This window comes from Hypomesus transpacificus, chromosome 15 (genome assembly GCF_021917145.1).
Source record: "Hypomesus transpacificus isolate Combined female chromosome 15, fHypTra1, whole genome shotgun sequence".
Classification (NCBI taxonomy): domain Eukaryota; kingdom Metazoa; phylum Chordata; class Actinopteri; order Osmeriformes; family Osmeridae; genus Hypomesus; species Hypomesus transpacificus.
Genome location: NC_061074.1, coordinates 971625 through 991852, shown reverse-complemented (window position 1 = coordinate 991852; position 20228 = coordinate 971625). Strand labels below are relative to the sequence as shown.

Below are 20228 nucleotides of genomic sequence, written 5' to 3'. Positions count from 1 at the left end.
TTAACCAAGGAAGTGAGTTAGAGCCAGCAGATGATTATCTATGAAGGTCAAAACCAGCAAGTGCTGCATAGAATCCCTATTTTATACTGAAAAGTTATTAATACTGTATATGCACATATACACCCCTTTTGGTCTGACTTCATTCTGCAGTTCATGGTTAACAACCTGTTGTTAACCATGTTAATGTCTTAATGTTACTAGTGCCAGCCTCAACCTTATACAGACATCTGTATCATTTAAAAGCGTGATCGTATCGCCAAATGAAATACAAGTTAGGTCAAAAGAAAACGCTTTCTGTCAACTACAGAGGTACTAACCTCAAAGCTGCTCAAATATTTCACACGCTGATGTGACACAAGAGTACACATCTGAATGTTCCTCAAGTCTGCTACAGACCAGAAGCCAGGATCGGACTGACACTGGGCCGGCACACACAGCCACAGTGGATCAAGTCTGCCAAGCCAAACATAGCTGAGTCAGCGTGGAGGTACAGGATGGCTCGCCATTCAAGGTACACGTACATACAGGGTTTCCCACAGCACTTTTCAGTCAAGGCGGCCGCCTAAGCAACACACGCCTGCCGCCTTAACTACGTCGTAAAAAAAATATATATATAAAAATAAATGGGCCTTATCCTCTTTCCCCCGCCCTCTGCCCCTCTCTCATCAAGTGTGCTTCCTGATTCCGTGAATTGGGGAACTCGGAAACAGTTGAACAATTCACAGCCCTTCACCAAATACAGCCAAAATGATAGTTAAACCCTACTGTGTTCACGGAAGACAAACACCCACACGTGCTGACTTAACGCTTCTCTGGCCTGTTTTGGCACCATAGTACTGAGATGAGGACACACGCCAGGCCAGACTGTGTGTATGTGTGCCTATGTGTTTGAATGTGTTAGAGTGAGAGTGAGAGAAACAGGGGCGAGTGACGGAGTGAGGAAGGAAGGAAGGAAGGAAGACAACAAAAAAAGTTGTCCCTTGCTCTCCCTAAGTGGACTGGCTATAACATGGTCCCTGTGTTGCTGCAACAATGGTGTATTCTGTGGACTGGGCAAGTAAACAGCACCCCCCCCCCCCCCATTCACACACACACTTTACTTTCTTTCTTTGGAATACATTATAGATGTGTGTGTGTGTGTGGGGGGGGGAGGGGTGTTGAGCTCACGTCTCCCGTCCATTTTCAAACACACACACACACTTAAAATCCCTCTGTCAGAAAGCGGCTTCGATGCTCCACACTGTTGGCAGGAGCCAGGGTGATCGAGGCTCTGATGATGAGACACAGACCGCACGCATACATCCTCCAGTCAACACAGTTACACCCTGACTTGACACCTGAGCGCCCACTGAGCACACCAACACAAAGACAGGCCCACACTCAGGAGAGTAAGAACAATGTGCTGTACCAGAGCACCAACTCTAAAAACCCCATGAGAAAGAAATTCCACGACGACATAAGAGGGAGGATAAGCTGTAGAAAGAAAGAGAGAGGGGGGGGGGGGGGGGGCATAACTGTGCTGAAAAAAGTCTGAATGTCATTAGCATCTTCTCACAAGCACACACTTTCAATTCTACATAGTTACTACTGTATATGAACTATCCTTACTCTTGTTCTGCTATACTCACATAAACTGTTTTTGCCCATTATACTTCATTGAAACCATAGAATCAGTCCCATTAAGTATGTAGGCTACTTAATGTACTTATTTCAACTCGGATGCACCAAATGTATTTAAGTGATTGAGTCTGCACATGGCTCACCAATCAACCTCATCACAGCCCCCACCCACCCCCCCTCCATACACTCCACACTCCCTACTCTGGCTCCACACAGCATGCAGTCCCCCCACCCCCCTCCCCTCACCCTTTCTTTCCTTTTTTGGAAACGGTTTGTTTCCGTCAGGAGACCAGGAGCCTGCAACAAGCATTAGAACCTGGAGACCCCCCCCCCCCACACACACACACACACACACAGAGTCCTCTGAATCCCTGTTCCTCTTCTTGACTCTCTACAGGTGAGTCAGAGTGAATGTACTTCCTGTTCCTGTGACTTGCGGGCCCCATATAAAGCCCACTGTGTTTCTACGGCTGGAGTCACTGCTCGAACGCTCTGACTCATCCCTCAACTCTGTTCACATTAAATCAATGTCCATTTAAAGGTTTCATTGATGGAGAGGTCATCTGAAGAAACGCCTCTCACACTGTTCTCGCTCTCTCCCTCTCTCTGTCTATCTGTCTGTTTCTCTCACACACACACACACACACACACACACACACACACACACACACACTAATGGCAGTTGTGGTGGAAGTGTTGGTTAGCTGGCAGCTTTGTATCTTTGAATTCAAAGTGTCTCCCACACATGGAAACCATGATTAAAAACACACACTCAAGGGGCCGAGTTTCACATACTGATCTTCTTCATCGTCATCATCGCCAATATTCCCTAATGGATGGTCGTGGTAGAGTGAGCGGACCACTGATTCTGGATACACAAACACATAAAGTAGAGAGAAGTGTCTTTTTTTCTTAACCAAGGAAGTGAGAGCCAGCAGATGATTATCTATGAAGGTCAAAACCAGCAAGTGCTGCATATAATCCCTATTTTATACTGACATGTCTTTAATACTGTATATGCACATAGCCTATACCCTTTTTGGTCTGACACACACACACACACTGGCAGTTGTGGTGAAATTGTTGTTTAGCTGGCAGTTTTGTATCTTTAAATTCAAAGTGACAGTGACATAACAAAAAAAAAAAAAAAAAAAAAGGACCAGAAATGGAAAGAGGCACAAGACCCAAATCGCCGCGAGATCCGCTAAGAATACTGAATCCTAGCGGGATAAACAACCGCGTCAGCATTCCATTCTCGGAGTCTTAGCTCCCATGAAAACAAACAAAACCCTCGAATTGTACACTCTGGTCAATAACTGGGATCTGACCGTACTTTAGCCAGCAATCGTAACGATAAAACACATAAGCTATTTATTTGATCTAAACATTTGATTTACCGATTAGACTCCACTACATCAGACCACCGATAAGAACAATCAGCAACGCAACAGGTTGAAACTGCATAGCCTGTCCTAGACCTTTCTCCTACTTAAAAAATGTAAGAAATAAATTAAGCTTTTGTCCACTTAATTAAATGAAAGTGCCACAGTTTAAAGTAACACAGTAAAATAAAGTAAAATAGAAAGTTACGAATTGTTTAAATTGTTCAGCGTTTTATGCTGCACTAAACATTAAAATAAAATAAAATAGCATACACTTTACCTTTATTCTGAGAAGAAAGACACGTTTTCTAGTAGGGTCGTTTCAAAGAAAGGTTGTTTTCAATTCGCGGAGCGGATAACATTTTCTCACGCCTAGAAAACATTGCAGCAAGTAAAGAATCCCCAGAAAAACTTCCGCGGCGATCACGTGACGTTTGATGAAGGGGGGCCCAAGTCCGAGATGTCCGCTGTTCCACTCGCAGTTTTTTCATTCAAATTTTCATTCAAACTGGGTGGTTTATGTAGCCTACTTGGGCGCCTGAATCAATGATTCGCTATGCCCATATCAATTCCTAGTTGACACGAGTAGAAATGTGTTGTCGAATATTGCTAGCCTGGAGCTGGACTGCCCATTTTTGGACACGGATTTGCGGGCTACGTATTACGGTAGTTTACGAAGCAAACCACAAGAGGGCAATAGACGACCATTATGCTGAGATGGCGGCCCTGAACACAGCTAAGCGCCTCAGAGGGCCTACCTCCGCAGTACACTTCCCACTCGTCATAGGGACAGACAGTGGGCCGCTAGGATATACCGTCTCATAAAACATTGAGCAACTCTAGAGCATAGCCATTGGCTTCATAAATGATTGACTTTGTGCCTTCGGTGGTGTGCGGGAGGGGGTAGACGGATGGTGAAAAAAGGAGAAACGTTAGGAGAGGGGTGGAAGGAAAGATGGTGGATGGAGGAGAGAGTGGTTGAGAAGGGAGGTGGTGGAGGAGGAGAGAGTGGTAGAACAGGGAGGTGGTGGAGGAGGAGAGAGTGGTAGAGAAGGGAGGTGGTGGAGGAGGAGAGAGTGGTAGAACAGGGAGGTGGTGGAGGAGGAGAAGGAGAGTAGACGGGGGATGACGAGGAGGGATAGAGGAAGGAGGAGGAGGGGGGGAGACACTGTGACTCATAGCTGGTAGTGATGGGCTGGCTCCGTGTGGGGGTGGCAGACTGTGACAGGCCATCACACTGCATGCGTGTCTCCCTCTCCCTGCACACACACACACACACACATACAGGGATGCTATCACACAAGACTTATACAATAATCCATGGTGCAAGGTCGATGGGACACAGTAATGAGACTGAGCCATACAGTTTAAAACACACACACTTTCTCGTATACACACATTCTCTCTGAAACATACGCACACCACACACAGACTCATTTTCTCTGGCACAAGCACCAATATACACACACACACACTGACACAGGCACACACAGAGACTGGCCCAAAGGCAGAGTCTAGTAGTGTGTGTGAGTGTGTGTGTGTGTGGCGAGTGTGGCAGGTTTCCCTGCACCTCAGTAAAGGTAGGGGTTCCATCTGGGGTGTTTCTAGTGAGTTATTATCAACAGTGTCAAACAGTCTCTTCCTCACACACACACACTCTTTCTCATCGACAGACACTGTCCCTTACACACCAAGGTCCCTCAGATGAACACGGTCTCTCTCATACGCTCAGTTCAACCACACCGAAACAACAGGAAGGTAAAAGTCATGTCAAGAGTGGCATATCAACACCTTCCCTCCTTCCCTCTCTCCCTCCTTCCCTCCCTCCCTCCTTCCCTCCCTCTCTTGTTCCCTATCTCCCAGTAGTACTAAATTCACTAGGGAGTTGCCATGCCAACCAATTGGGGATTCTCATTCTGATGTAGGCCACACACACACACAGTGGTGTGTTTCACCACTTGTGCATACGTGTGGGTTTGATGGGACTGTCGATCAATATCACTGCGAGCTGTTTGACCTCTGACCTCTGTCAGTACAGCTGTTCTCATGCTGGGGTGTGTGTTTGTCAGAGATTGTGTTTCGTATGTGTGTGTGTGTGTGTGTGTGTGTGAGTGATTGACAGGGGGAAGACAGAATGAGACCAGAACAATCTGTTCACTAATGGGGTCATTTGCAAACCATATTTTACTATCATGTGCACTCCTGCCCTGACTCCTTCTGTCACACACACGCTCACACACACACGCTCACACACACACACACATGCAGGGAAAGAAAGACTCGTAATACGGGCATTTTTGAAAACCTCTGTAGGAATATGTATTTCAGTCTGAAACTTGACATACATTCATACATCACCAGTGACCATACAGCGCACCTGTGGTTATGTTGGCTTTTCAGCATGTATTGTACGTGCGTATGTGCGTGCGTGTGTGATTGTGTGTTCAAGCTGCCCTCTACAAATCTGCATAACTGATGTAAACACAGGACAAAGTGACCCAGACACATCCTATTAGATGACAAACAGGGCAAACAGACACTATGGAGAGATTTGTGAATGTGTGTTTGTGTGTGTGTGTGCATGTGTCAGTGGTTAGTCGCTGTCTCTTTCGTGTGTCTCAGTGAGGGAACTCTCGTCGATGTTCTCCAGGCTGTCAGCATGCTGGATGCTCAGATCAGAGAGGTGGATGCTGGGTAGTGTAGTCTGCTCAGGGTAGAGCCAGGGTTTAAAGCCAGGGTTGTGTCTCTGTTTCCACTCTGCATACTTCAAACATGCCTTGTTGATCTTCTTCATTGCCTGTGGACACACACACACTCACGGTAAGGGACAATATACTTCACACTCAAACCAAGAGAATTATTTGCATGAGCTCACAGCTGACAGTTTTGAACAATACCCAAGCATATAGAATCTGTGTATACAGCAGGAATGTGTGTGTGTGTGTTGCTGAGTATGTATGCTGTCTGTAGACTGAATACATCTAGGGCTTCCCTTCTTATGATGTGTTCCCTTGAGAACAAGTGACCTATTTTTGTCCCCCACACACACACACACACACACACTGGTGTAGGTCAGCAGAGCGTGGGAGGAAACATTAATAATACATATGTGCTGCTGCTGCCCAGTGCTGACAGGCAGACTGCTGGATTAGCACTCCATGCATTAAACTCACACACACACCTCACTGAAGCCCAGTTTCATTCTGGTCGTCCCTCTACAAGAAACCATGTTGAAACATACAGAACCCTATGGCTCCTGCTCACACCTACTGTTGGAGAGCAGGACTGGATATTTGGAAGAGGGGTGGGGGGGGGGGGGGGGGGGGGGGGGGGCGTGCTTGTGTGAGCGAGCATTGATTAACATCCTTAAATGTGGACCGGGCATCCTGCACTTACTTTGGGAGCAAGAAACTGGGAAGACTTGTTCACAACCCACTTGGGAAGGGAACCTGGAGAGGGAGACAAAGAGAGAAATATATATATATAGTGAGAGAGACAACCAGACACAGATAGTTAGACACAGAGAGAGAGAGACAGAGAGAGAAAGATAGAGAGAGACAGAGATAGAGAGAGACAGAGAGAGAGGTAGTTTCTTACACCATGGCTTGTGAGCCACAGTAAACATGATAAAAGATGTGATACACCCCAACACCAAAGAACTGTTTTATGTGCTAAGTTATGGTTTGTGCAGCCTCAGAAGAAAGGAAATTCAATTGACCACCACAGCTTAAACTCTTCTGATACAAATAAAGGGTTCTGTGATGAATTCTGTTTAAAGTCCAGTGGACCCACATAGCTACAGTGCTGTGACAGGTAACACCTGTGTACTGGTCTATACTGTGTTTGTGCATCTGTAGAGTAAGGGTTGTGCTGGTCATTTGAATGACCCTTTTCACACTTACCACGTCAAACTATTTCCATTTGATTCTTTCATGATGGGTTAATCTAGAGTTATCTTGTTAAAAAAATAGAGTAACCAAGAACAAACGAATTGTATTGGCTGGAATCAGGATCCCTGGTTGAACGACCAGGGATTTTACAGCACTGCTGCAAAAAGAGCCTCCAATTTATCAGCACCGGTTTGTGGTAAGAATAAGTAAACTACAGGTTTTACCACGGTTTATGACTTAGGTCGTTATATAAGTAGTATATTCTAGCTGACTGGCTGTTCGTCGCCCTAGCATTTTAAATAACATGCAGCAGATGAATGTGCATACCAAACCACAACTGTGGAAGTTAACAGCTACCAGTTTTTATAGGACAAACTGACAGTGAGTGACAGTTAGAAGAAAAGGGAGGGAGGGAGGTTCCCCCGTCCTCCAAAAACTGTGTCATATATCCAAAGAATGATCCAGATCATTCTGTAGAAACAAGGTAATCAGTATGAACCATGCCTGTGAACTGGGCCTGTGCGCATGCATGAGTGTGTGTTACCTCGCGGGTCCACCTGGGCCAGGTAGGTCAGAGTGCATTGGTTTGGTCCTTGACTCTGGATCAAGTAGCCCGTCTGAATAGATACGGCTCGTACCAACTCCTTTTTGGGGGGATATTTCTGCAGGAAACAGGTGGAATAGCTGTCAAGAACAGACACCTCCTTCTGAGTAAGGCAAGGGTTTGACCGATTTTTATTTGTCATTCAAGTATTGTTTTTTTCTATATTGTTCCCCATTTCCATGGGAAATACATGGTCCACACTAGGGGGGTGAAATACATGGTCTACACTAGGGGGGTGCAGTATACTAATTATGTATTCATTTAGTTTATTATTACAATTGTTGGCATACAGTTATTGACATGCACCTTCAATGTCTGCCTGGACTGTGATGATATTTATGATGGCTGCTGTAGGTGATGGTGAGATTTGTTTGGTTTTGTTACTTTGATGCGTTTTTTACGTGTGTCTGTATGTCCTGTGCTGTATAACAAATGGCCTCTCGAAGGACAGAAAAGTTCTAGAGTGTAAGTAAGTCATTGCGGCTCGGTGGCTAGATATCTGACAGCGCCCCCCCCCCCCCCCCCCTCCGAATATTGCTTTGGATAAAAGTATAGGTTACATTTTGAAGAGGGAAATCAAAATCAGTAACTAAAGGAGAAGCGGTCCCCCATGAACCGTGCCAGTTCCTGGCACCAGAAGGTTGGAGACATGCTGACGTGGTGTTTGAAGCACGGAGATTAACGATGCAGAGCAGTGCACCGCTCTGACACGGTACACATGGATCAGGAGCCCTCGAAGGAAAGGACTCGAGCGCACACGAGCACACTATCTAAAGGCATGCCTCTCGACCACCATAGTGCCCAGGACCCTTCACGGCATTCGCCTACTCTTGCAGTCTCTCTGACAACAACGCTCCCAATGAAAACCCTTTCAAAGGGCACCCTTCATCACATGTACACATTCTGTCATCAGAGGCTGCGGCTGGCGGCTCATTAATGCTCAGGAATGAGGAAGTCCACTGGGGGAGCTTACGGTCACATGAGAGGTTTTACGTTTCCCTAAACGTCCCCCTACTTACTGAGAGAGGAAGAAGTACCGTGCGAGAGGGCCTGTCCCAGTGAGAGCGTGATTGTGTGTGTGAGAGAGAGAGAGGGAGAGAGGGAGAGAGGAGAGAGAGAGAGAGAGAGAGAGAGCGAGAGAGAGAGAGAGAGAGAGAGAGAGAGAGAGAGAGAGAGCGTGTGTGTGTGTGTGTGTGTGAGAGAGAGAGAGAGACCTGGCTGATAAGTGCTTTATCTCCACACAGAATGGCTTTCACCCTCTTTCTCCTATGGGCAATAAAAAACATTAGCGTGGGCCTGGTTCCAAACTGAGCAATACACACACACACACACACCTCCTAGAAGGCCTCATGCACTGTTCCTAATCCTCACAGTGCCCTGTGGAACCTGATGACTGTCTGAAGCAGAGATTCTCCAGCATTATGATGGAGAGTCTCTGCTGATGAAGCTGTGGTGCCTTTCCCCTCAAGGACACCACGAGGAGCAGGAGTCCAGTTTCAGAGCAGGACCGGGCCACACAATCACACAATTCCAGGCGCTCAAACCTTGTCAATGTGTTTGTGGCATTGTGGTCCTCACAATAACATCGTGCAACTCCCATTTTCTTTCCATTAAGCAATTTGTGACGTATTATTATTTTCAATCCCAACAAGTGTGTGTGTATGTGTGTGTTTGTTTGTGTGTGTGTTTGTGTGTGTGTGTGCTTGCGTCTACTCACGGAATGTTTAACAGAGTAGTTCATGATGATGTAATCTCCTCCCATTGGTAGCCAGGACCTTAGAGTGATGACATCACGGTTTCGAAGAGGCTTAGGACACTTCCCTAAGAGAGAGCCGGTTAGTCAGGTGTGTGTGTGCTTGCGTTAACGCCATTATGATCAACATTGACGTGCGTGTGTGTGTGTGTGCCATACATGAGTAATATCCCACGTCCGTGTTGACGGTCAGTTTCCCAATGTCAAAGGTCTCGATCACATTTGCGTCCCATTTTCTCCGGTACTCAATGTCATGAAGAACGTCGTACATGGCTTCAGCTGACACATCTTTACACACCATCCGACACTGGGGAAGAAAAACACACACAAACATCCACACATTTACTGGACATGCAAGCACTTACGAAGCCCACAAACTTACACTGACATGTCACTACAGCTACTGCACGTAAACACCACACCAAAATGGAGAATTCTCCCCACACACACAAAGTGTTGTTTGGGACAGAACAGGTTTGAGAGAGCCTAGATGGGTGTGATAGTGGGAGAGAGAGAGAGAATGTGTGGGTGTGCCACTTTTATTGTTAAACTCTGCGTCTAGAATAATGCCAGTACTGGGGGCTTTAAATCTAAGGACTGAGGGTGACACTCACATGGACACACACATATACACACATATACACACACACCCACACACATACATATACACACATATACACACACACCCACACACATACATATACACACACACATAGACAGAGCACCAGCTCACTGCAGCCCTAGAGTAACACTGTTTCTACGGTTACCACAACCAGGGGGAGATATCGGAACAACAATAGAGAGAGTGTGGGGGGGGGGGGGGGGTCATCTGTGTGTCACAGATGATTTCACACCCATTAGCAACCACTATTAAAGTTGCTCTCCCCTCCTCTCCTCATAGATAAAGGACAGATAGGGGGATGATAGATAAATGATGGACAGTGAGGTCATGATAGATAAAAGATGGACAGTGAGGGCATGATAGATAAAAGATGGACAGTGAGGTCATGATAGATAAAAGATGGACAGTGAGGGCATGATAGATAAAAGATGGACAGTGAGGTCATGATAGATAAAAGATGGACAGTGAGGGCATGATAGATAAAAGATGGACAGTGAGGTCATGATAGATAAAAGATGGACAGTGAGGTCATTATAGATAAAAGATGGACAGTGAGGGCATGATAGATACAAGATGGACAGTGAGGGCATGATAGATAAAAGATGGACAGTGAGGGCATGATAGATAAAAGATGGACAGTGAGGGCATGATAGATAAAAGATGGACAGTGAGGGCATGATAGATAAAAGATGGACAGTGAGGGCATGATAGATAAAAGATGGACAGTGAGGTCATGATAGATAAAAGATGGACAGTGAGGGCATGATAGATAAAAGATGGACAGTGAGGGCATGATAGATAAAAGATGGACAGTGAGGGCATGATAGATAAAAGATCGATAGTGAGGGCATGATAGATAAAAGATGGACAGTGAGGGCATGATAGATAATGGAAAGATAGCCAGTGGGTGAGGGGAGTACAGGGGATGAGAGTTCACGCACTTCATTTACAGGTGAAGTCTCAATTACATCTAGGATTGCACTGACTCTGTGTGTGTGTGTGTGTTTCAAGGCTTAAAAGTCACAATGGAGGAATAATGGAACTGTTGTGTCCACAGGGCAGACTGAAACAGGAGAGGAAAAACGAGAGGGAGGGAGAGGAGGGAGGACAACTTTTAACTCTATTAAACTAATCCAGCGCACTCCACGACTGATGAGGCCGAGACAGGCAGAGAGAGGCTGAGGAGGGTGAGACAGGCAGAGAGAGGCTGAGGAGGGTGAGACAGGCAGAGAGAGGCTGAGGAGGCTGAGACAGGCAGAGAGAGGCTGAGACAGGCAGAGAGAGGCTGAGGAGGCTGAGAAAGGCAGAGAGAGGCTGATGAGGCCTAGACAGGCAGAGAGAGGCTGATGAGGCCGAGACAGGCAGAGAGAGGCTGAGGAGGGTGAGATGACAACAGAGAAAGGAGAGAGACCCAACCTTTAACCCCCAACTTTCGACGTCGCCGCCGACACCCCGCATCACACACACACGCGCGCACACACACACACGTGGGCACTTTCCTTCTCTGTCTCTGTTCATCTGCAGGGTCCTGCTGGTGGAGTGTGGAAGAGACAGATGAGAGAAGTGTGGGATAGAGGGATGAGAGGAGAGAGGGATGAGAGGAGTGTGGGAGAGAGGGATGAGAGGAGAGAGGGATGAGAGGAGTGTGGGAGAGAGGGATGAGAGGAGAGAGGGATGAGAGGGATGAGAGTGGGGGAACACTGTGTCTGCAGGGCTTCCCTCAGATCCCCATCTTGGGAGTCTCCTCCACTGTGTGTGTGTGTGTGTCTACAGTATGTCTATATCTACAGTATGTCTATGTGTGTGTGTGTGTACCTACAGTATATCTATGTATGTCTATATCTACAGTATGTCCATGTGTCCGTGTGTGGGTATGGGAGAGGTGGGGGGGTTGGTCTGACAGCTTTTCAAACAACTCCAGTAAATAAACCGCCCACACACACACACACACCCGCACACACAAACACGACACACAGTTCCAACTCACTCAGCAAAGTGATAACACACTACCGCCCTGCCTCTCTTTCTCTTTCCCCCTCCCTCCCTCCCTCCTCTCTGCTCTGCTTTTCCTGTTCTCCGCCCATCCCCAGCCTTCCTTCCCATCTCTCCTCACTTTCAGTGCCTCAGCATTTTGCGTGTTATTGTTCTTTCCTGCTGTAGGACCACGGCAGGGCCACTGCACTGCTGGCCGGTTGGGGGGGATTGAAAGAAAGCGAAAGAGAGACTCAAAGAGAGCATCATTGCATTCCTTTCACATGCATCAGCTAGGGGAGCATCCATTCTTTTCTACTTGTCTATAAATAGCAGGACAGCATCCTTGGCTACATTGCCTCATGTGAACACACACATGCAAACACGCCTCCTGGACGGTTGCACCAATAGAAAACCCCAAACCACAACACACTTCTGCACATGAAGCTAAATGTGTGTGTGTGTGTGGGGGGGGGGGGGGGGCTGTGTGTATGTTTGTGTTTGTTTATGCTGTGTGTGTGTTGTTTAAGGGACTATGGCCAGTGCCATTTCACCCTTCTATCTTGGAAGCTTGTTTGGGAAGCCATTAAGGAAAGGCCCAACTGTTATGCTATGGTCCTGTCAGACACAAAGCTATGTGCGCACAGACACCTGATATTATTGTCGAATGTTTGTGCTGTTAAGATAGGGACTGTCCTTAAGCACACATACATTGCGGAATTAGGCAAATAAGTCCAACTGTCTGCCTGCCTACTGCTCCCCTCTCTCTCTCTCTCTCTCTCTCTCTCTCTCTCTGTCTCTCTCTCTCACACACACACACACACACACACACAGGTAGAATATAGCAGAGTAAGGATATCTGGATGACACAACTGCCACACAGCACCTGGGACTAATGAGTCACATGTTTCTCGCAAGCACAAACATGTCTTAAGTCACACATGGTCTCATGGTCTCATCAACACACACACATGCACACACACACACACAACCAACAGTCAAACACAGAGCATTTATCTCTCCCTTTGTCAAACAACCACCGTACAAGTACAACACCTGTTTGCAGGACCCGGATACACAGGCTGCTAGACACAAAGTCGTACACACCCAGTTCTATGTCTTAAACTTTGTAGGATGTGAGGACGGAAAACGTTATTATTTACTATTTACATATTAAAACAATCAAATATAATATAAAGTTTTTTTAAGCCCCACTAGATCCTGACAAGGACATAACCGTGGCCTTTGTCGCCAAGACCATATTTCAGAGTCACCTGTGCGGCCAGAACCTGTTATCCTCACCTTAATTTTGTGTAGTGATTTTTCCGACTCCAGAACTTGGGTCCACACCGTGGTGCCCGCCTTGTTGTATGTCAGACCCCAGCCTTCCTCACACAGGCATTCCGCCTTGAAACTGGCAAACGCTCGATCGTCTGGTATCAAAACACCCTCACCCGACATCGTACGTTAACGGGCACAGCTGAGCTCAGCTCAAGAGGAAGAAAACGGTATAGCCTGAGGTTTGGGTAGAGGGTTCCCGGGGGCCTGAGACGGACGGGCGAGCCGGTAGGCGGAGAAAAGAGTCTCCTTTCTCTCCTCCCCTGACTGAATTACTCCTCTAATGAAATTTTCTTCACAAGAAGCTTTTTTTACACATGCCGAACACGCGACCTTTAAACCGCGTCTTATGATGGGTCTTGTTTAGCAAGCGACGCTTCGTGCAGGCTTAGAAACCGTTCAACCCGAGGAAAACAGACAATTTCTCTAGACACAAAAAAAATGCCTTTTTGAACTCAAAAACTGTTTAATATTACTGGCAGCTGGTTTCTGATCAAAGAAGTTTTAGTCCGGCGCAGTCCCCAGCAGTTTTCTCACAGACGTTTGTTTCCGCGTCTATCGCCAGAAGAGATATTAATACAGCAGATTGACCTGAAAGGTATTCTTTCTCTTTCTCTCTTCTTAAGATGAACGTATATTGCCGATCATCGCAGCGGCGGTGTGTTTGAGGTTCAGCGTCGCAGGCTATGCTGTAGATGCGGCGTGGAAAGGGTAGATGCGGGAGGAGGGAGAGCGCTGTATACACCGACAACCGAATTCAGATTGGCAATTGGGGTGGAACCGCCCCCTCTGCCCGCACTAACACGCACGCATGGAAGCACGCACACACTCCCCCTGTGTCAGGGCCCGTCGGGAACGCGCCTGGTCCCATTAGCTGACGTGTACCCTCCTACCTCTCATCCTGTTCTATATCATTCCGCCTCACAGAACAAGCTCGGCTCTCAGAGTCGCCATAGCGGCTGGTGTAGGTGTAGAATAATTGGGCCTAGACACAATGAGGTCCAGAAGCCTAGTTAACTCATATAGGCCTACCTGTATTAGGACTGAACTGAAATACACTATATTATTGCACTGACTAACTCACTGGATATTTTTACAGAGCACAAATGAAGAAGTAAAGAACAGATGAAAGGAAAGACGAAAGTGATATAATGAAGCCTTTATAATGTTGGAAAATGTTGCACCTGTTTGTGACACGTTGAATTCCTGTCTCTTGTTGATATCAGGCCTCTGTCTATGGCAATCCAGCCCCTGCTCTAGTGTATTTATGAGTCTGGGAAAGCGAACAATTTTATATCAGTTCCATTTAGAAGTGGAAACGGTAATAAAGTAAAATGACGTATTTTCTCTGAGCTATGGCTCTGGCTGTGTGTGTTTGTGTGTGTGTGTATGTGTGTGTGTGTGTGAGAGAGAGAGAGAGAGAGAGAGAGAGAGAGAGAGAGAGAGAGAGAGAGAGAGAGAGAAAGAGAGAGAGAGCGTGTGTGTGTGAGAGAGAGTTTGGACGGCTCCCACATGGGGATATTTCTCTTCAGGTGGAGAGAATGTCGAACAGCTCTTTACCCTCTGAAGAAAGCAAACCAGTTAAATCACTTGAGTGACCTACTACTTTGAATTAGTTCATTCAATTTATTTATTTCTCTCTCTTTTCTCTTTCTCCATGTCTCTCAGAGGAGATGTATCTGTATATTATAAAGACTGCATCACATTTTATTATTAGCCTATACAGCTCTAAACATGCTTTGAATGAATGATGTAGGCCTAAAATGAAACCGGTAACAACTCTAGGCCTATGTTTATCAATGTTGAGCCAGACAGTAGCCTTCACACCATCTATAATAGCAGTGGTGGGCTAGAAGCCCTACTCTACCCAGTGTGAAAAGGTGCCCCAGTACTAGACTTTGTTTGGAAAGGACAAGAGGAGCTGGTTTTGGGAGATATGAATATAGGCCAGGGTCTATGACGCTGGACTGCATCAACCCTCACCCCTCCATCCCCCTCAACAATAACCTATCAAGCTGTCCCTAAGGCCCATCCAAAACTGCCAAAATCATGACCATTTCATTTGTCTATAGTCCAGGGGCATAGATTTATTTTTAATTGTTGGGGGACAGCTTTTAAAAATGACTATAATAAAATGAAACAATTGTTGTATTGAAATAAAATACAAATGTAAAAAAAGGGGGGGGGGCTGTCCATGTAGTGATAATGACGCCCCTGGTCTAACCTGCTAATCTTTAGGCAACATTTAGATGAAAAGATATTCAGACGATGTAGCCTAAATCCTTCACAAACATCACAAAAACGACACAAACTTATGGCGTAAGGTATGCGCATGCATTTCTAAGAGGTGGGGACATCTGCTGGCCAAACCGTAGCTTGAGAAAAGTACTGTTATAACTACAACAGAATATTCTTCTGCATATCGCAGTGTTAATAGATTGACAGATATGGTGAAAGTATAGTTTACGTGACAGTGGTAAGGAACCCTTATCAACAGAGTAACCTATGCTATGTTCCGTAGCCTACATTAAAAAGTTGCGTCTCTCTTGTGGCCTGGAGACTACTGTTCCCATGAAACATTGCGCTTTCCAGTGACATCTATGCTGCCGCTGCGGTTGTTTTGTCCTGTCGTGCTGCCTAGCTACCTGTCACATCGGGGTTAAGAGGGTCCACTTGAAGAGGTAGGGTCAATAGACCAAAGTTCCAATATACCAAATATTTTTTGGAAATACTAGGACTGAACCTGTACGGGCACTGTGAATGAGGTGAGCCTATCGCCATGTTGTCTTCGATTCCACCACGGATCTTCATGCGAAGGTCGCGAAGCTTGTCTCCGTGTCGTGTCCTTCAGACCAGCACAGCTGACCCTGCACGGAGCCAAAGCTTCCTCAAGACACCGGACGCTAATCGGAATCCTATCGTCTCCACCTCTCGAATCTCCAGAAAGGGCATTTTGAGTGAGGAGACGAAAGCCCCCATCGTGAACCCAGTCGTGCAGTACCACCAGCTCACCCCCAGGTGGCTATCTAACCTGGAAGGACGTCGAAACTCATGGGCCTCTTTGGCCTCCAGGGGACGCAATACCAGCCAGTATTGGGTGGAGAGCGGCGAGAGGACCAATGGAGAGGGCGGGGAGAGAAGTGGACGCAGCCGATATGGAATGGCTTCTGCGGGGGTACTGTCTGCTGCAGCAGTAGCCTTCTGCCTCAAAAAAGACTCTGATTCCAAAGGTCTGTCTTGACTGTGTGTGTGTCTGCGATTGAGTTTGCGTGTTGTGTTCGACTCCTCACTTCTGCAGAGGTTTGCTGTTTGTGATCCTCTTGTTCTCTTCTTCTCTCATCCATGAAGGTGACGCCCCTCCTGGAGGCAGCAAGGACCAATAACACTCTGGATGTGTCCAGGTACTCTTCCTCTCCTCCAATCACATCATCCTGTAGTCGTCCCCCCCCCCCCCCCCTCACACACACACACACACACACTCAGGACTAGTATCTCACACAGTACCCTGGGTTTAGTTATCTGATCAACTCTGAACAGTCGCTAGCATCAGTTCTGAACTAGCACCGGGTTTACGCTGGTGGAAAAGAGATGCGAATCGGGTTGGGGGGTGTGTGACCCCCCTTATTCAGTTTTGGATCCCCCCCAAAAGAGGTAAAAACAACAGGAAGTTGACCCCCCCCGATTGTCATTGTATAATTTGCACTACACCTGACACTCAAGGATTTCTTGTGGAACTTAGGTCACGTCTTTGTGGAGCTCTGAGGTCATTACTTTCATCAGATCAGTTGTGTAAATATATATATATCTTCTATATTTTAAATTGTTACTCTGAGGGCTGTACTGTACCCTGCTGCTGTTGCAAACTGCAATTTCCCCACTGTGGGACAAATAAAGGTTTATCTTATCGATGGATCTTCTGATTCCAGTTCCCATGTTTGACCACCAGGTGGGGTAAGAGTTCTGTGGAATCTCAGTCTGTCGGGGAAGGCGGAGGTTGGGATGCAGCACTGCAAAAGGCTACACCCACTTAACACACTCCTTCGCTTCAGGATGTATTTTCCGCTCTTTTCCTCTCTGGTTTCCCCCCCTCTGTCTCTCCCTCCATTTTGTGTGACTCTCTCATTAGCACACAGGCTCGAGCTGAGCCCAAACTCAAACAACCTCCCGTCTCCTAGCACCCCAAAACCTAGTCACCCACAACCGCCGGGCCGGGGGGGGGGGGGGCAGAGGGGTGCTAAGGGGCATGGGCAGGGCGGGAGGGGAACCCGGGGCGGGTGGTGGTGGTGGTGGGGGGTGGTGGGAGAGTTAAAAACCCACCATCTGTTCGGTGTCGTCCACTCTGCAGAGAGTGGAACATCTCACACCATGACCTTCCAGGAATCCCAATGGCTCCCACACCTGTCCCTGCTATTGTGGTAGCTGTACCTCATCTGGTCCCTTCTCTCATATAACACTTACTTCTGGGTGTGTGTGTGTGTTACTAGCTGTGTGTGTGTGTGTTGGTTAAGGTTACCTGTGCATCTGTGGCAGATGGTGCAGGTAACACTGCAGCAGCAGACACAATCACAGATGTGTTAAGTACTTTAGTAGAGTGTGTGTCCCGGGTGGGGGGGGGGGGTCGGTCGGTGGCATCAGAGAGGCCAGGTTAAAGCGAGGGTAGAGTGTTTATAGTAAACATAGACACCATCCATCGACGGAACGGGGGGGGGGGGGGGGGGGGGCGGATGGATCAGTTACACACACACACACACACTCACACACACTCGTAGATGAAGAGAAGATGGGCCGTCGCTTCAACACATAGGATCCAAAGAGTCATGTGCTTTCTTTCTCCTTCCCTGTCTGTTTGTCTGTCCGTCTTTCTGTCCCTGATAGAGATGCAGTAAACATGTTGGGTGTCTGTCTCCCACCAGGCTATTGTCCGAGGGGGTGGAGCCTAACCACCGCCACCGTCTGGGATGGACGCCCCTCATGGTGGCTACCATGAACCGGCAGCACAGGTCAGTGTGTGAGCGCATCACTGCCCTGGCTCCTACCCCTTGATTCAATTAGGCACTGGGCCCCACAGGCTGCAGAGAGGACCATAAGCTGGGGTAGAGGCTGGTGGGGGGGGGGGGGGGGGAGGCTGGGGGGCTGGGAGGTAGAGGGTGAAGGCTGGGGGCTGAGAGGTAGTGGGTGAAGGCTGGGGGCTAGGGGGGTGGGAGGTAGAGAGTGAAGGCTGGGACCACCAGGGGTAAATCCAATTTGGAGTTGCAGGAACCAATGGGCAATTTGGATAGCACTTTGCTGACTTCCCTATGCTGTATGATGCCACATCGTCCTTCACTCCCATCTCCATGATGAGCCCCCCAGAAACATGAGTGGGACACTTCTAGAAGTCAATGCTTTTGATTCTTTTTTTGTTGCCACTCCACACATACTGTAGATGAGTTCACAGTGGCCACGATGTGCCGTCACAGTCTCCTATTGATATGTTCTTTTGATATTTGTACATTTTCTAATGTCCTGTCATGTTACGTAACCCTTAGACATAAATGTTTTATCTAGTTTTGCTCTACGTGATTTATGGATACAGTTCATTATTTATCTTATAAATACTTATTTCTGTTGCTACCCAGCATGTCCCAAACATAATTAATTTGATTCTTCCAAATGTGAGGTTGGCTAGAGTCATTACATTTCATAGACGTGAAATGATTTAAACTATTACAAACGTTGGCTTGGGTTCCGGAAGGTTCATCCTAAAGGGCATTAGCATGTCTTGGATCAGGAACAGGACAGACCTCCCTCCCTTCTCAGAGTGTTGCTAGGGAGAGTATTGGTCTGTGGTGGTGCAGTGTGCGTTGATGAGGGACTTCTCTATTGGCATGGCCAAAGAATGTGTGTAACATATTGATTATGGCTGCCTGTGTTGTGTGTGTCTTGTGTTGGGTGTGTTTTGGTTTCAGATACAGTGTGTGTGTGTGCGTGTTATGAGCGCTATAACTCAGTGCAGCCATGACACTAGTCTGTGTTTCATCCTGTCTTCGAAACCCCCAGTGAGCTCTCACTGCTGCAGGGAAGACAGAGCACCGGCACACACACATATCTCTCTCACACACACACACACACACACACACATCTGTCTCTCTCTCTCTCTCTCTCTCTCTCTCTCTCTCTCTCTCTCTCTCTCTCTCTCTCTCTCTCTCTCTCTCTCTCTCTCTCTCTCTCTCTCTCTCTCTCTCTCTCTCTCTCTCTCTCTCTCTCTCTCTCTCTCTCTCTCTCTCTCTCTCTCTGTCTCTCACACATAAGGAAATCTAGAAGAACTCAAATGGAGCTATACACGGCATCTTTATGAAATACGTTGCAGACGTGCCTGCCATGCTTCAGTAGTGTGGGGAGGGCCGCAGGAGCAGCTAGCCTGCGTCGCACGACTCCATCTCACTCTTCCACACAGGGGGACTGCCGCGCAAGCCCCCTTTTAGTCAGCACTCAAAGATTACAAATATCTGTTCCTGCCTTTTGCATTGCTAGGTCTTCTTAGTCAGACGATGTAACCTCCCCCCCCCCCCCCCCCCCCATGTTTAACCTGCTTCTGGGGAGGAGTGTGTGTGTGTGGTGGGGGGGAGCAGTCGTTCTCACCTTCAGCCTGCCCAGCCCCTAGTTACTTATCCAGGGGGGTCGTGGGGTCGTGCTGTGTGAGAATCATGGGCGGGGTCGAGGGCTGCGTGCGTTTGTTCAGCTTTGATGTGATCTGAATCGAGGGAGGGGCCCGGGGCCGGCCCCCCTGTTTGCTCTCTTAACACACAATACCAACCTCCACCCCCCCCCCCCCCCCCTCCCTCACACCATTCACGTGCACAATGACCGCCCGGCCGAGTGTGACACCTGTTGACCATTCCGACTGGCTAGCCGAGCGGCGCGTTGTGTGTTTGTGTTTGTGTGTGTGTGTGGGGGGGGATGATGGGGTGAGTGGCTCGTTGGGAAGGAAAGAGGGAGGGAGAATGGTTTGCTTCGGGAGCAGGAGACCTGTGGAGTGGGATTATGATCTTTGGGGTGGGAATGAAAT

At 47.6% G+C, this 20228-nt stretch overlaps 3 protein-coding genes across 6 annotated transcripts in view; 1 reads left to right on the top strand and 2 right to left on the bottom strand.

Moving 5' to 3' along the window:
• LOC124477378 (arf-GAP with Rho-GAP domain, ANK repeat and PH domain-containing protein 1-like) overlaps positions 1-3538 on the bottom strand; it is a 29707-nt gene extending 26169 nt beyond the window's left edge. For 3 of the 4 annotated variants that reach the window (XR_006957135.1, XM_047035095.1, XM_047035093.1), the window contains exon 1: positions 3283-3538. The gene's annotated coding sequence lies outside the window, so the exon portion shown is untranslated. The remainder of the gene's footprint in view (positions 1-3282) is intronic. The other variant, XM_047035094.1, reaches the window with a different exon arrangement.
• A 1742-nt stretch (positions 3539-5280) lies between these two features.
• On the bottom strand, positions 5281-13947 carry stard10 (StAR-related lipid transfer (START) domain containing 10). The gene is made up of 6 exons (XM_047035099.1): positions 13145-13947; positions 9409-9556; positions 9214-9317; positions 7437-7554; positions 6399-6451; positions 5281-5799 (listed from the first exon to the last, which is right to left on the bottom strand). Exons 1-6 carry the CDS (start codon positions 13301-13303, stop codon positions 5596-5598), a joined length of 786 nt encoding a protein of 261 aa, XP_046891055.1. The 5' UTR covers positions 13304-13947; the 3' UTR covers positions 5281-5595.
• A 996-nt stretch (positions 13948-14943) lies between these two features.
• The window catches only part of clpb (caseinolytic mitochondrial matrix peptidase chaperone subunit B), a 19351-nt gene continuing 14066 nt past the window's right edge, over positions 14944-20228 (top strand). The window contains exons 1-5 of the mRNA XM_047035948.1: positions 14944-14952; positions 16032-16160; positions 16378-16410; positions 16529-16581; positions 18094-18220. Coding sequence (XP_046891904.1) covers positions 14944-14952; positions 16032-16160; positions 16378-16410; positions 16529-16581; positions 18094-18220 — 351 coding nt within the window. The remainder of the gene's footprint in view (positions 14953-16031; positions 16161-16377; positions 16411-16528; positions 16582-18093; positions 18221-20228) is intronic.

What these genes read in the sequence shown, in the direction of transcription:
- stard10 (XM_047035099.1), bottom strand. Translation starts at nt 13,303, where the DNA reads ATGTCGGGTGAGGGTGTTTTGATACCAGACGATCGAGCGTTTGCCAGT. An exon ending in AATCACTACACAAAATTAAG is followed by an intron (nt 9,557 to 13,144) that starts GTGAGGATAACA and finishes TTTCTTCCCCAG; the next exon opens with TGTCGGATGGTGTGTAAAGA. An exon ending in ACTACTCTGTTAAACATTCC is followed by an intron (nt 7,555 to 9,213) that starts GTGAGTAGACGC and finishes TGTTTCCTGCAG; the next exon opens with AAATATCCCCCCAAAAAGGA.